At 36.0% G+C, this 15,760-nt stretch overlaps 1 protein-coding gene across 17 annotated transcripts in view; it reads left to right on the top strand.

The window, feature by feature from the left end:
• Window positions 1-15,760, top strand: part of EPB41L2 (erythrocyte membrane protein band 4.1 like 2) — a 266,227-nt gene that overhangs the window by 114,927 nt on the left and 135,540 nt on the right. For all 17 annotated transcript variants that reach the window (XM_078155137.1, XM_078155138.1, XM_078155140.1 and 14 more), the window contains one exon: window positions 863-1,078. In XM_078155137.1, coding sequence (XP_078011263.1) covers window positions 863-1,078 — 216 coding nt within the window. The remainder of the gene's footprint in view (window positions 1-862; window positions 1,079-15,760) is intronic.

Below are 15,760 nucleotides of genomic sequence, written 5' to 3' on the forward strand. Positions count from 1 at the left end.
GTGACTTTAGAACTTTATTCTTTAATGCCAAAATTGTAGATAGCCGATAAATAGCAAACTAAATTAAAGAACAGTTTCTCTGTATTTCATTGCCCCTTTCCCAGAGGAATGTTGAAATCTGCATTTTGGATAGGGATAATGTAGATTTTAAAATAACATATTTACAGTGGTGGCAGTTACGGTTAGCTTAGAGCAGTGGGTTCTTTTTTTAAAATATACTTTCTTTTTCCCCAATTACATGTAAAACAATTTTAAACATTTAAAAAATTTTTGAGTTTCACATTCTTCCCCTTTCTCCTCTGCTCCTTCCTTGAGAAGGCAGGCAGTTTGATATAAATTAACATGAGAAGTTATGCAAAACATATTTCCATATTAGTCATACTATGAAAGAAAATACAGACTGAAACAAAGCAAGAAAATTAAAGTTAAAAAAGTATGGTTTGATTTGAATTTAGGTTCCATCAGTTCTCTCTTTGGAGATGGATATCATTTTTCATCATGGGTCCATTGGATCATTGTATTGTTGACAGTAGCTAAGTCATTCACAGTTGACAATTGTACAATGTTGCTGTTCTCATGGTTCTGATCACTTCATTCTGTATCAGTTCATATAAGTCTTCAGACCCCTTTGACAATCTGGTGAAGTCCAAAGACCCTTTCTCAGGATAATATTTCTAAATGCCATGGAATTCAGAGGAAACCAATTATACTTAAAAATAGTTATCAGAGTATTAAAATAATAAAAATGTACCCAAGGTTAAGAACCCCCCTGGTTTAGAGCAATTCATCAGAATAGTTGTGTTTGGGAATTTGGTTAGCCTTTGTTGTATAATAATGATTTATTATATTGATTTCTCAACAGCCCGCTAAGGAAGATAGCAAAGAAATAGAAGTGGCAAAGGTAGAAGGAATCCGGGAAGACAAACAAGAAGGAGAAGCAGCTAAAAGGGAGACTAAGGAAGTTCAGACTACTGAGCTCAAGGCAGAGAAGGCACCCCAGAAGGCTGCCAAGAAGATAAAAACAGTGCCGTGTAAAGTGATGCTCCTCGATGGCACGGAATACAGCTGTGACCTAGAGGTAAGGCAGGAGGTGTGGCATAAAGAACCCCTTATGTGCACTATGAAAGCAGGCGTATAGTATTCCGTTATTTGCTGAATGGCACAACAAATACAGTTTTGGTTGGTCTTTCTTCTCCCCCCCCCCCCAAAGTCCTAATGAGCCGGTTTGGTACAAAGTCACATTCAACGGGCCAGAGAGAGTGACAAGTTAGCTTTTTCACCATGAATAGTTAATCTTCTGAGTTTTAGGACATAGCTGTAAGATTATGCCTCAAGGACGAATTTCAGTGCTAGGTAGACTTTTCAAATTAATGCAGTTTGAAGCAGTGGAGCATCTTAAAATCTGAAACTGATGAGCACTAGCTTAGAATGGGATAGTGTTTATTTTATATTGTTCAGCTAATGAAACACCCATGCTTCCAGAGCACAGAATGCATAGAATTGTGATTCGTTCCAATTAAAGCTAACTGTGGGTTTTAGTTGTTTTTTTTAAAGATACAACCACCTGTTATTTTGTATGACTTGAATTTTTTTTGCTTTACATACTTTGACTTAGATTTGCTAATCTGCTTAAATGTTACTGGGTTTTTAAAAAAATTTATTTGTCTTTTCAGTTATTAAGAGCAGAAGTTAAGCTGTCATGGTAATAGACTTGTGTGTGTGTGCTTAGCTATTTTGCATTTTAGCATTTAATCTGCCTGAATTATAGTTGTTTTCATGGTATTTAAAGCAAGGAAAGTAGTTTGGAAAAATAGCATATCCTGTTCAAATATTCACACAATCTTTGCTTTAAGATTGCAGTAGTAAATTTGTAAAATGGGGATTTTTTTACCTCCATTTTTGGATTGTTGTGAAGATGAAATAATAAAAATATTTGTAAAGCATTTTGAAAACCTTAAAACACCCTTAGTGCTAAGTAGCTATTAATAAGTTAGAAGAGCAACTAGGTGATTTAGTGGATAGAGTGCTGGGCCTGGAGTCAGGAAGACCTGAGTTCAAATCTAGTCTCAGACATTTAACCATCTGTGTAACCCTGGGCAAGTCACTTAACCCTGTTTGCCTCAGTTTCCTCATCTGTAAAATGAGCTAGAGAAGGAAATGGCAAACCACTGCAATTTCTTTGACAAATAGAGTCACAAAGAGTCAGAAATGACTGAACAAAAAACAATATAAGTAAGTTTACCATTGTTCTAGTTGAAGCAAACTATGAGTTTAAGATGTAGCAGCCACTGCAACAGGAAACCAAGACTGAAAATTATTGGAGTACTGTATTTTGTGAAACTGCCTTCAGCCCCAGGGAAGCTGAATAAAATGAAGAAATAACTGTATGTTACTTGATGATAGTCATAATGAGAGTAATTTCCATCTATTTACTGTCATTAATGACTTCAGATATCACTAGTAATATTCTTTTTCAGGAGTCAGTGGCTTGCTGTTTTCTTTCTTCCACTTTTTGATATTATCCTATTTATATAAAATAATTACTAGGACGATTGTGTGTGTGTGTGTGTGTGTGTGTGTGTGTGTGTGTGTGTGTGTGTGAGTGACAGAAAGAGGGAGAGGGAGAGAGACAGAACTCCAAAATGTGGTACAATCAGCAGAGACTACCATGAAACTTATCACCTTCCTTCAAGTATATAAGTATAGAAAACATTGCTACACAAATAATGGTTAAAAATTGTACTGTTTTACATTTTAAGAAAATATAAGAGGGCAGCTAGGTGGCACAGTGGATAGAGCACTGGCCCTGGAGTCAGGAGGACCTGAGTTGAAATGTGGCCTGAGACACTCACTAGCTGTGTGACCCTGGGCAAATCAAAATTGACTCCCCCTCCCCCCCCAATTTTATGTATATGTAGGTATGTATGTATCTATCTGGGGGGGTGTACACACACACACACACACACACACACACACACACACACACACACACAGGGTACATTTGAGAAGAAGAAAGTCAAGTTAGATTCTACAAAGAACTGATTTAATTAACAGCATTTTTCAAATTGTTCCATGTTTTGTGTGATGTGAATAGGATTCCATTTACATTTTAATGCTCATATTGTTTTTCCTTTTAAATGGTTAAATATGCATCTCTTTGTATCACTTTTGGAAATAATTTTTATTATGAAAGAGATATAATTTGTTTGAATGTGCTTAAAAATTTTTGTACTCCATGTTATCTTGGTGAGTGTTCCATTTCCATTGACTTCATGGGACTAACCTTTATGCTTCTTTGGCTATATATTTAAATCCCCAGAGCATTTTACCGAGACTGATGTGGGAAATGCAGCGAGTTTATGCTTAGCATTTTGCCAGTTTCTGTGAGGTATATCCAGAAGAAAAATATGACTTGATCTTTGTCATTTAGGATCTAATAATCTTTTAGGAGAAGGGACTTTAATCCACCAAAGTTCTGTTCTGATGCTTCATTCTGTCATGATGGTGATCCCTTTTCCTTCTACGGCTAACTTAAAGCTGCAGTGATTTCAATTTTGGGTTGAATATCCCTCATCTGAGGATCATCCTACTTAAGTTTAGGGAAACCTCATTACCAGAAGTGAGAATTAAGGGTATTGAATTGAATCCTTTTTTCAGCTACTCAAATCATAGAGGAATTGTAATCTGCACCATAAAAGAAGAGAATCTATGCTGTTGAAATCGTGAAGGAATGAGTGAAATAAAATATTCTAAAGACTAGTGAATGCAAATGGAAGGAGATTTACATGTGAGGGAGTGGTGAAGGGAAGGGTATTTTGGTCTGGGAAGTCACTGGGGATGGTTCATGAAGGTATGTAGCAGAGGATTGACATGCTTTTTCCAGAAGCATTGGTTGTACTGATTTGATTACTATTCCCAGAGCAAAAGGTGGAGAGAGGAGTGTGGTGTGGTGTGGGATGTATGTGTACGTAGAGGCGACTTATACGATGGCTAAGGTAGGTGACTAGATGAAATGAGAAGCAAGGCTTGATCTGAGGCTGGGTACATATATGGCTTTGGGAGTTGGTGCTCAGTTGCCTTAGCATTGCTGATCAGGACAGACCAGGCCTAAGTTAGGAGCTCCAGAGCAGAGTAGATTAATTCCTCCAGGGCATGGTCTCTGGACGTCTAAGTGGTTTGGAGATTGCTGTGTCATGGAAGATGGCAAGAAAATGGCTGGTCGTAAGTTAATAAGCATTATTTAAGTACCTGCTATGTGCCAAGCACTGTGCTGAGTGCTGGATTGGATGCCCTTATGGAATATGAAGCTGGATGTGGATGTGAATAGTGACTCCTTGAAATATACGTATGAAAAAACTAGGAAAATACAAAACAATGTACAATAGTATTAAGCAGAAAGAAATGCCATAAAGTATAGTATAGACCAGAGTTGTCAAACCTACAATCAGTTTGTGGTTTTGGGCTTTTTGCCTCTTTTGCTCAGATGAATATGTAATTAAATTAACAAGTCTTTGTGATAGGAAACAAAGATATAGGTATTGCTGTAGGGGAAATGCTATAAAGGGAAAACAAAAATGTAATCTGTTTGAGATCACTCATACAAAAGACAAGTGGGACTGGTAGGTAGGAATGAGGTCATTGTTGGCTGGAGTTTATTGGTTGAAGGCTTTATGGAAGAGTTAGCACTTAGAAAGATTGGTAATTGGAGCTTGGTGGAGGGCTGAAGAACAGCATGAACAAAAGCTATAATGAACTTAATATTCTTAGGAAGCACTGCAGAGACCTATCTGGAGCATAGGTATAGTAGGGTAGTAGCATGAGAGATAATTTGGTGAATAAAGCAGAACCAGGTTTCCACTCCATTGGCAGAGTAATTTAAGTTTAAAATTGATCTGAGAGGAAGTTAGAACTATTTTAATTTGGGCAGGCGGAGTAGCAAAATAATAGGAATCCCAAAATGCTGGTCTTGTAAACCCAGAAAAGCAGAGAATTTAGGCTGATAAATTTATGATGTAAGATGGTGTCAAGTCCTGAAATAAATCAAAGCCACAAGTTGAGAAATAGTCTTTAATTGAGATAACAGGGTAGCAAAACCTGACTCCCTAGGGGATGTCCCACCATCCGATTCATATAGAAAGGTTCTTACACTTTTAGGAGGAGAGAGACAGAAGGTTGTGTGAGGTAGCAGAACCTGGTCTCATGAGACCCCAGTGGCCCTTGGCTGTTTTGCCATTCCTGCCTAGAGTCCCAGTAGAAGGGAGCAAGGACATTAGAAGCTGAGATGCAGCTGCTATGTTCCTTTACAAGGTAAAATCTCTGGTTGGTGGGGGGGGAGGGGCAGGGGCGGGGATGGGACTTAGGGTGTGGTTTAGCTCAACCTAATCAAGAGTAAATATTTTAAGATTAGGAATGTAAAGACATTAACTGAAATTCTGACATTATAGGGATCATTAAGGGAGTGGCAAGTAATATTTGGTATTAACAATTTTCTATCATGTTAATATTTATATTAGCAATTTTCTATCAATGGGTATGTTATATGAAGGACTTATTATATAAAGAAATACAAACCAGTTGCTATTTATGAATATCCACATTATGTTCCCTATGAGTATACTGAAACATATCAATTTCTTATGACTACCTTTATCCAACTCAATACTCTGTAGTGTAAATGACAGATTAATATAACACTAATTTTTGTATACTTAAGATTTATAATTCTCAGAGAAAGTATTGACTGGGGTATCTAAACCTATTATCTCATTCTGGTTCTTTGCCTTTACCTCACTCGCCCAGTTTCCTCAGTAGCATGGCCTCTGGTTTTCCAATTCTCCCCTTACATACTTTTTTCTTTCTGTCTTTTTATAGGTATATTAGTTACATTGTTCCCTTTCCCTTGCACCTTGACCTTTTTCACCTCTAAAAGCCTCTTAAGACTGCCTTAAGTGTAGAGTGTAGCATTTGCAACTGGGCTGCCATTATGGATCTTGCTGATAACAAGCTTACAAATAAGATAAGAATGGAGAGTCTGTACATGCAAGACTCCAGCTATGACACCACAGTGAGCATTCATCATGTAGAAATTAGCGAGGAGTTCAATCTGATGCTATTCTCTAAAAACTTGTAGCACTTGACAATAGGAAGTGAGAATTATCAGAACCTATTGTTCAGTTCTATGCCAACAAAAGAAATAGTGGATTACCTACAAAAAATATGAAAGTCTCAAATTAACAACTCACCATGTAGAGATCTTAAATGATCCAATGAACTACCAAGGAAAAATTTCCTGGTCAGATGGATTTGCAGAAGTCTGTCAGATTTTCAAAGAAAAATTAGTACCTATATTACACATACTAGTCTCAAAAATTGAGAAAGCACCTTACCACATTCCTTTTTTGAATATTCTTATTTATAAAATATATTCTTACTAGCTAAACCAAGGAAGCATACAGCAAAGAAAGAATTAAAAACCAATATTAATGAATATAAAGTAAAATTTTAAAAATAAAATCCCTTCTTCACCCCCCAAAAACCCCTCCAGAACTATAACAGTTTAACAACAACAAAAAATTCACTATGATCAAAGTTGGAATTATACTAGAGATGCAAGATATAATTGTCTCAAAGATAAAAATATCTGTAACCACACCATTTCATTTATAGATGCAAAAAAAAAGCTTTTGGCACTGAATAAAAACTTTCTATAAAGCCTAAAGCTACAATTTTTTATGCAGTAGGGAAATACTAGTAGCTTTTCTAGTAAGTACAGGAATAAAATGAGATTACCCTCTTTCCCTACTGTTATTTGACATAGTCCTAGAAATTTGTTTTAGTAATAGGAATAAAGAGATAAAGAAATTAAAGGCACACAAAAAAAGACAAAGGAGACAAAATTATTCCTGTTTGCTGATGATGACGCAATGGTTTATATCCTAGAGAATAAACAAAGACACCGATTTAATTGAAAACTTCATCATCATTGTAGGCTACAAAGTAACCCCACAAAAATCACAAATAGCACAATATAACAAAATCCAAGAGACAATAATAGAAAGGGACAATCCATTCAAAATAACTACAGAATGCATAATCTTGTAGTCTATGAAAGCACAGTTAGTACCTGTATAGATATAATTTACAAAGGGCTCCTTAAAGAAATAAAGAATAACTTAAATAGTTGGAGAGAACAGTCAGTGTTTGTGGCTCAGCTATGCCAATATAATAAAAAATACAATACTTCCAAAGTTAATAGTGCTAGACCAATTAAACTATCAAAGAATCAATAAAATAGAAATAGAACTCATTTGGAATTTTAAAAATTTTAGAATACCAAGGGAAATAATGAAAAAGTAGGAATGAAGGGCAAATAATACTTCCTAACTTCATATTATGTTACAAAGTAGCAATCAACAGAATAGACTAGACAAGGGAGAATTAAAAATAATTAAACTTAATAACTCCCATGTTAAACCTTAAAACATAAATCTCTTATGAAATTATTCCCTGTTTCATGTGAACAGCTGGGAAAACTAGAAAGCAGTCTGGCAGAAATTAGAACTAACATCCTTATACTATATTCCACAGTTAATTCAAAATTAATATCAATATTAAAGGTCATACCATATAAATATTAGAACAGAAACATTATACATCTTTCATAGCTGTGTGTAGGGAGTAAAATCTTAACCAAACAAGGAATATGGAGATGACTAAAAAAATTAGATACAATTTTGATTACATGAAATTGAAAAACTTTTGCACAGACAAAATTACTGCAGCTATAATGAGAAAGGGAAGTTGTTGAATTGGGAGGAAAATCATAGTTATCACATGTTTCTGACAAAGTTCTGTGATCCTGGACATATCAACAAATAACAGACCCAAAGCCATTCCCTAACTGATAAATGCTCAAAAATTTGAACAACCATTTTCCAAAAACAGTTGCAAATTTTAATGTAATATGATGAAAATACTCCAAATGACTAACAGTAAAGGAAAATTCAAATCAATACAGCTCTAAGGTTTCATCTCACAACTAACAAATTGGCAAAGATGATCAAAGATGGTGATAGTGTTGGAGGGATTGTAGAAAAAGGGTTACATTAATACATTAGTGGTCCAGCTGGTCCAGTGAGTCTGGAAATAAATTTGGAATTATGCAAACAAAGTAACCAATATGGTCTTATCCTTTAACCCAGAGATTCCATTATGTGTGTATCCCAAGGTGGTCAGTGACCAAACACTAAAATATTTATCAGGGGACCTTTTTTGATTGTAAAGAATTGTGAATGAAGTAGAGAGGCTCATTGATTGGGGAATGACTAACCAAAGTGTGATTGAATGAATATAATAATAGTACATTACTGTGATGTCAGAAATAAGAATGATGAGTACAATGGAGCATGGAAGCATTTTTCAATAAACTGATTCAGACTGTAAGGTATGCAGACTGAGGAAAAAGTATGCACATATAAGTGAAGGTAAATGCAGAAAATAAAACAATAAATAATATGTTAAAATGAAATGAGCAAAATGTAGTAATTCTATTATAAATAAATATAAGTAAATATCACACTTTTTTTTGTTTGGTTTTATACCAGTTGTTTCTAAATTTCTCTTAATTTAGCCTTCCCTTAGCTTACTTCACAGTCTGTATCAGTTTATCTAAATGTGATATTTGGGACCAATTTTTAGAGATATTTAATATTTATTTGGCTTACTTTTAGTGTTCATTTACATAATTTTTGTCATTATGTGCAGTTCTCTATTTCTGTTTATTTCACTTAACATTGGCTCAGTCATGTTTTCCCATTTTCCAAAATTCCGCATAGTTTTCATTTCTATTTCATTCAGTATAGTCATTCCCTTATTATGTGGCACCTTATTTCCAATTCTTCGCTGCAACAGAAATTGCCAATTTGAATATTTTGTGCATGCTTTACCTTTATTTGTGACTTTTATCTGCTTAGGTTCTATGCTCAATATACAGTTGGCTCAAAGGGTATGTGTAACTTATGTCTCTTCCCCTTTCAAATTGTTTTTGAGTGTTTGGATTAATAGATCAACAATAGCATTTCAGAGTACCTGACTTCCATAACCACCATCATATTAACTGCCACTGTTGCTTGTCATCTTTACCAGTTTTCTAGGTGTGAGAAGGTACTCAAATTTTATTTTGCATTTCTCTTAGTGTTTCAGAGTGTTTTCATATGGTCATTAATAGTTCATAATTTTTTAAAAAGTGTGTCCTTTGATATCCTTTGATACTTTTGTCTTTGAAAGACAAGGAATCTTTTCATAAAATGGAAGTAATTTAATTTATAGTTACTTAGTTTTATATAGGAACAAGTTTACTGTAGAATGTGTTCATTTGCTTGTAGAAACATGCACAAAACCATCTGTATTTGTCAGAAATCCTGGAGTTGGATTCAGTAAGTTTTTTGAGGCCAGCTAGGCATAGCTTACATCTAGGCAAAGACGAAATGTGAATTCCAAATTGATCTAGCAGCAATAAAGTGGATCTGTGACATTTAGATATACTTCTTGAATCTTGTTTTCCTCTTTTGTAAAGTGGGATAATATGTGCCTCACAGTTGCAAGGATTAGTTGAGACAACATAGAAAGCATTTAGTAAATCTGTTGTTGTTGTTACTACTACTACTGCTGCTGCTGCTACTACTACTACTACTACTACACCACCACCACCACCACCACCACCACCACCACCACCACCACCACCACCACCACCACCACCACCACCACCACTACTACTACTACAGTTGACATCCATACATAAAGGAATTCAGTGGTGTAGGGAAACAAGTTTCCAGTTTTCTTCTTGCCCCCATCCAATAGTCTCCACGCAGGTTAACCTGAGATCTCATCGTCATGCTGATTAATTAAGCTTTGGATACTCAACACCTTCTCAGCTCACCTAGCCTCTTCTTCCCTTTGATTGGAGACCTGAACCTCCTGAAGTCTTTCTTTAGAAAAGACTAAGGTTTGAAGTTTCCAGCTAATTACTTTTCTATCAGCAGCTCTGTTTGCTTTGGACTCTAGGGAGCGTGATCCTCTTTTCCCTTGGTACCCCCTTTCTGGCTTTGTTTTGTGTTTCTTCCCCGATTTGAGTTTAAGCCTCTGAGGGTGCAGAGTGTTTTTCTTTTTCTTATTTGTATCCCCAGGCTTAGTAAAGTGCCTGGCACATAGTAGGCCCTTAATAAATGCTTATTGAAATGGAAAAAAAATGGATTCTGTCACTTCTTAGCCTTTTTGGGTGATGAATTACATAAATGCCTTTAAAGGTCTAAAAGAGGAGACCTCTTCTATGTAGGTCTTTTAGTTTCAACAAAATGCTAGCATGCCTTTTGGAAGAGTGATTGATTTTCACTTAGAAGACTTGGGTTCAGGTCCTCCTTCAGCCACTTTTTTTAAATCTCCTGCTAAGCAATGGAAGATACAAAGATAAAAAGGAAATTCTCCCTGCCCTCAAGGAGCTTACATTCTAAGGAAGAGAAAGACCACAGGTACATACGTAAATGCCTATAGAATATATACAGAATGAAACCAAGTAGTTTGGGAGATTGGACACAGGGAGCTGAGTACATCAAGAAAGGCTTCATGGAGAAGGTAGCACTTGAGTATGGAGGGAAACCAGGGATTCTGAGAGGCAGAGATGATTTCCCTTGTCTCATGTCATGTTGTTCTCATTTATTTTGAAGATAGGAGAAGCATGGTGTAGTGCAAAGAACCTTGGGCTTGGAGTTCAAATCCAGCCTCAGATACTAGCTTTGTGATCCTGGGCAAGTTACTTAACCCCTGTTTGCTTCAGTTTCCTCAGCTGTAAAAATGGGTATAATAAGAACAGCTATCTCACCAGAGTTATTGTGATAATTAAATGAGGTAGTATTTGTAAAAGTGCTTAGCACAGGGCCCGGCACATGTTAGGCACTATTAAAAAGCTTATGCCCTTTTCCTGCTTTCTCCCTACTCTGGGACATTTACCTCAGAGGAGAAGTTATTACTAAGAAGTTATTAGTAAGACTTAGATAACATAAAAGCTGATAACTGTGCCAAACCCTCCCTCTGGGAATTTAATAGTGAGGTGGTTTTAACTAAGAATTAAATATGATTAGATATACTTAGTATCATGGAAATGAAATCAGAACGATCTAGGTTCCTCTTCCTTTGACTTATTGGGTAGCTTGGGAAAAGTCACAAAATCTGCCTTTGTATGGTGCCCAGGCTGCAAAGGAAGGAAAGAGTACTTGCTACCCATGTTATTACCCTTGATTTTTTTTTTTAGCAGTCATACATTTCCAGTCTTGTTTCTGATACTTTGTTAAGAGTACATTTATTCAAAGCCTTACGAATACGACTGTATTTGGATCTGCTCACATTTTCCTTTGGCATCTCGGAGTTGTCCCCATGTGTCTGCATCGAGTGAGAATTGAGAGTATTGTTTCTGCCCACGCTGGAATGTCAGCACCGTTTCTGTTGGGTGTTGTGAATAAGGGGGAGAACTCATGATGGAGGGCCTCTTTTCCTTTGCAGTTCTTTGCTGGTAATAACTTCTTTGAAGCAGTCTGTCTAAAGATCTCCTTGGGTACACTGTCTAAAGAAACTAAGAAACCTAATTTGCTCTCTTCATTTTTGTGGATCTTTTTTTCCCCATTTTTACTTGTTCATCATAATCCATAAGCTATGCTTTAGGTTCTCAGACCTCCCTCTGCTTCTTCATTCCCCCAACTCTTCTACCCCACCCCCACATTCCATCCCCAACATGTGAAACTGTTTACCCTGTTTGATACTCAAAAAATTTCGGTGATTGGTCATTGCCTACAGGATAAAATTCAGGTTTCCTTAGCCTGGCATTCAAGGCCCTCTAAAATGTAACCCTAATCCTTCTCTCTCTTCCTGCTCTCTTCCAGTTCAGCTGCTCTATTCAATATCTTACGAACACATCTTGGGTTTTCTTGATTTTTTGCTTTACACCCCACCTCCTTACACTGTAGTAGAAAAACCACTGAATTTAGAGAAAGAGGACCTGGGTTTCAATCCTAGTTCTCCTATTTATTAATAGCTTGGGCAAGTCACTTTATCCCTGTGGGCTTTTTCTCCTTGTTTGTTTTAAAATCATGGCAGTGTATTAAAGTATGATCCTATGATCCTCAGGCTCATCTTTGTTCTTTCCAGCTATATAGCACGTAGTAGCAATGTTTATTGGATTTAAAAAAAAAATGGATCCTGTCCTTTCTTAATATTTTGGAGTCCTTTAAGACACAGCTCAACTCTTACTGTGAAATGTGTGTCCTTTAAGATGGAGCTCAAGCTCTTCTTTCTCTGTGAATCCTTCCTTGTTTTGTGCTAGCCTGAAGTGATCTCCCCATTCTACAAATTCCTGTAACAGTTGACTGTCATGGGATTTGAATCTGGAAAGGGCATTAGAACTCATTTTACAAGTGAGGAAACTGAAATTCAAAGAAGTGAGATGATTTGGCCAATGTCATACAAGTAACACGTTTCTATCATTTACTTGGTAATCAATCAAACAATGCCTCATGTCATCTTTTCTATTGAATCATTTTCTGTCACTTGTATGGCTTTAACTTTTCCCTTGTCTTGTCTTACCATCTGGGATGTTAGTTCATTGAGGGCTTGGACAGTATCTTATATTCCCCACCCCCACATGATATTTAAGTGCTTTATACTTAAAAGTACTTAATAACTATTGTTTTTATTTTATCCCAGTACTCCTTTATACATATAAAAATATGAAGTCATAGCTACTGTATCATATGCCTCCTCACATTGTATTTGAAGGAAACTGAAAGAAGAAAAGTTCCTTCATGTAACTTGTTATATGTTTTTGAGGTATTTCTTTCCTCCCCCCTCCCCTTTTTCCCTCGCTAGCTTTGAAAGAGTAGAAATACTAGCTGGTAAAAGTTTAGAGCGGAGCTTTAAGAACATTATTCATTAATTTAAAAGAGCAGTAAGCATACTTGGAAAAGCAGTGGTGGTAACATGGATGGAGAACCTGTCTTGGAGAAAAGCCAAGTCCAAGTTTAAGGCTGTTTGTGACTTTGGTGATCCTAGCCATATCACTTTTAACCTATTAATACCCCAAAAGCCTGTAAGACTATAAATTTCAGGAGGGTTACTGATTTGCCTTGAAGAAGGGAGTCTGCACAGGATAAGCTCCCAACACTAATAAATAATAGATTTAGATCAAAAACGTCATTGGTCTTTTTGTTACTGAAAAATTGGGAGAAGAGACAGTGAGTTACCATGCTCCCTCTACATGCTTTTCTCTCAATTTCTTTTTCATTTTTCTTCCTCTTTCTTTTTGGTGGCTGTTATGGTCTTTGCTTGAGGTTCCAATGTAACAATTAAGTGCTGTACGGAACAGTGAACTTAGTTTGCAAAAACTAGACAAGATCTATTCTGTGGATCAAAGGTATTTAACACTAGAAAAACCAGATGTGTCAGTTGATACACACACACACACACACACACACACACACACACACACACACACACACACACACACACACACACACCCCTCTCTAATTTTACTTTAAAATAAAATGTTTCTTCTTGCTATCTCTATTTTCTTTGCCTTACGGGTTAAAAAAATTACATTGTGTTTATTGAAACAGTTTGGTCCTTTGAAGCATTTTAAAATTTGGTCTTTCTAGTGTTCAGCCTCAAATCTGAAACTTGAAAGGAAAGGAGATTCTATATATAAATAGCTACCTTTAGTCCCTTACTTTGGTACTGTTGTGCTCTCCGAAATGTCATGGATCTTTTTGCATGCAAAGTCTCTTTTGGAATTCATTACTTAGAGGCATTCTGCCCTAAGATAAGAAGGTGATAGGTCAGGACCAAGGTTTTCACAGAAGTCTTCTTTAGTCTTTTTTTTTTTCTCCTGAAAATATTAAGAATGGAATAATTATAAGAATTGAAGTAATACCTCCAAATTTGATAGGCTTTAGGAAGAAGGAAATGTGACTATTTAAAATAAAGTACTCTAGTTAAAAATTCATTTTTTCCCCCAGCTGAAGAATGTGACCCATGTGAAGATCATGAAAAAGAAAAGTCCTAAAGCTGTTTGGTCATTTAGTCATTAACAGAAGCTCTTTGCTTATGCTGTGCCTTCATCTTTACTTTCTCTGTTTCTTGGTCTCAGTTTTGCTCCCCTTCATATCATGGCCTTTTTCTCATCATGTAGCCCATACCATTTGCTGAGCTTACTGTATTCGGAACACCTCATTTCTCTTTATTGCCCCATTCCTTCTTCCTGTTATCTTTCCTGTGCTTTGCTCAAGAGAAGTTACTGTTATGTATTCCCTTGCTGGAATGTATTCCCCAGCCTGGAAATCTCATCGTGCTTTAAAAAAAAAAGTCTTTTATTTATGGAAAAAAACTGAGAAGCTTGATAAGTCACAAGAATTCGAGAAATACGGCTGTAAATATGTTTCTGCCTTGCCTTCAAATGCTCTCAAGAGAATAAGAGCCATATCATTTGTGCATTCTTTACACTGCCTAACATGTTGCCAGTGCTCAAAAATAAAACCTCCAAGGCACAATATAAACATGTACAGAATGCATCATTTAGATTTACAGTGCTGTAGGAATCTGTAAAATGTTGGTCCTTTGAGTCTATATAAAATAAACGTGTGTGTTTGTGTTTGTTTTAAGGCTAGCTATATGTATGTGTGTATATGGACAATGTATATATGTGTGTGTACAGTTAAAAGCCATTGGTATGTTCATTTCTATGCCAACTGATGCTTACCATTGTTGTTCAAAATGAGCCAGAGTGTAATTTATATTTTCCATGCTGGTGCATAGTAATTGCTTACTAAACACTTGACAGACAGCATTTTAGATTCTAAGTTACTGAATTAATTTGAAATCTGGAAAGGTCGAGTTACTGATATCTTATTAATGTGCTATACACATTGTAAGGGAAAAAATAAGAATTCTTTTGTAACAAATTTGGTATGGAAATTAGTTTTTAGATTTGCCAACCTTGGTCCTTTTCAAAAGATTTTTAAAAATTCATCTGCAGTTATATTTTATCAATAAGTATTTATTGAAAACCTATTAAGTGGCTTTTTGCAAGCTCTTTGGTAGATAATGAACAAAATATACAAGGAGTACCAGAAACCTTCCAACAGCTTCAAATTGCACTGAGACTTTTGTGATCCCCATATAACACATGAAACCTTTACTTATTACTTACATTTCTGTTACTGCATTTTGTCTTTGTCATTTTTCTTTCCTTTCTCTCTTCCCGTATCTTATAATGAAGATTAAAGAAGAGGCCAAAAGGGCAAGACTAACCAACCATTTAGCCAAGTCCTGTATTTTCTGCAAGAGAGTATAGGTATAGTCTTATATAGGGAAGATAAAATATAGGAAGCAATTAAGAGGCCTTTTTGGGGTTCTCTTGGTGGGGGTTTTGGGGGATGTGGGATTCACTTAGGTACAGAGTTTCCATTGTGAACTCTCTCTAGTAGGACAGAGAGCCTTAGACTGCTTTCTAGGGCAGCGGTGTGAAACTCAAATAGAAACTTGGCTAATCCATAGATAAGCATCCTTGCCGGCTGCATAGTGACTTAGTTTAAAATGTAATGTTATCTGTATTTTATTATATTGTTACTTATTTTGTTAATTATTTCCCAGTTATATTTTATTCTGATTCAAGCTTCTCTTGAGAATAGGCCACATTTTTGACACTTCTGATCTATAGCAC

Source organism: Phascolarctos cinereus, unplaced genomic scaffold (assembly GCF_003287225.1).
Source record: "Phascolarctos cinereus isolate Bilbo 61053 unplaced genomic scaffold, phaCin_HiC Scaffold_5;HRSCAF=322, whole genome shotgun sequence".
Lineage (NCBI taxonomy): Eukaryota > Metazoa > Chordata > Mammalia > Diprotodontia > Phascolarctidae > Phascolarctos > Phascolarctos cinereus.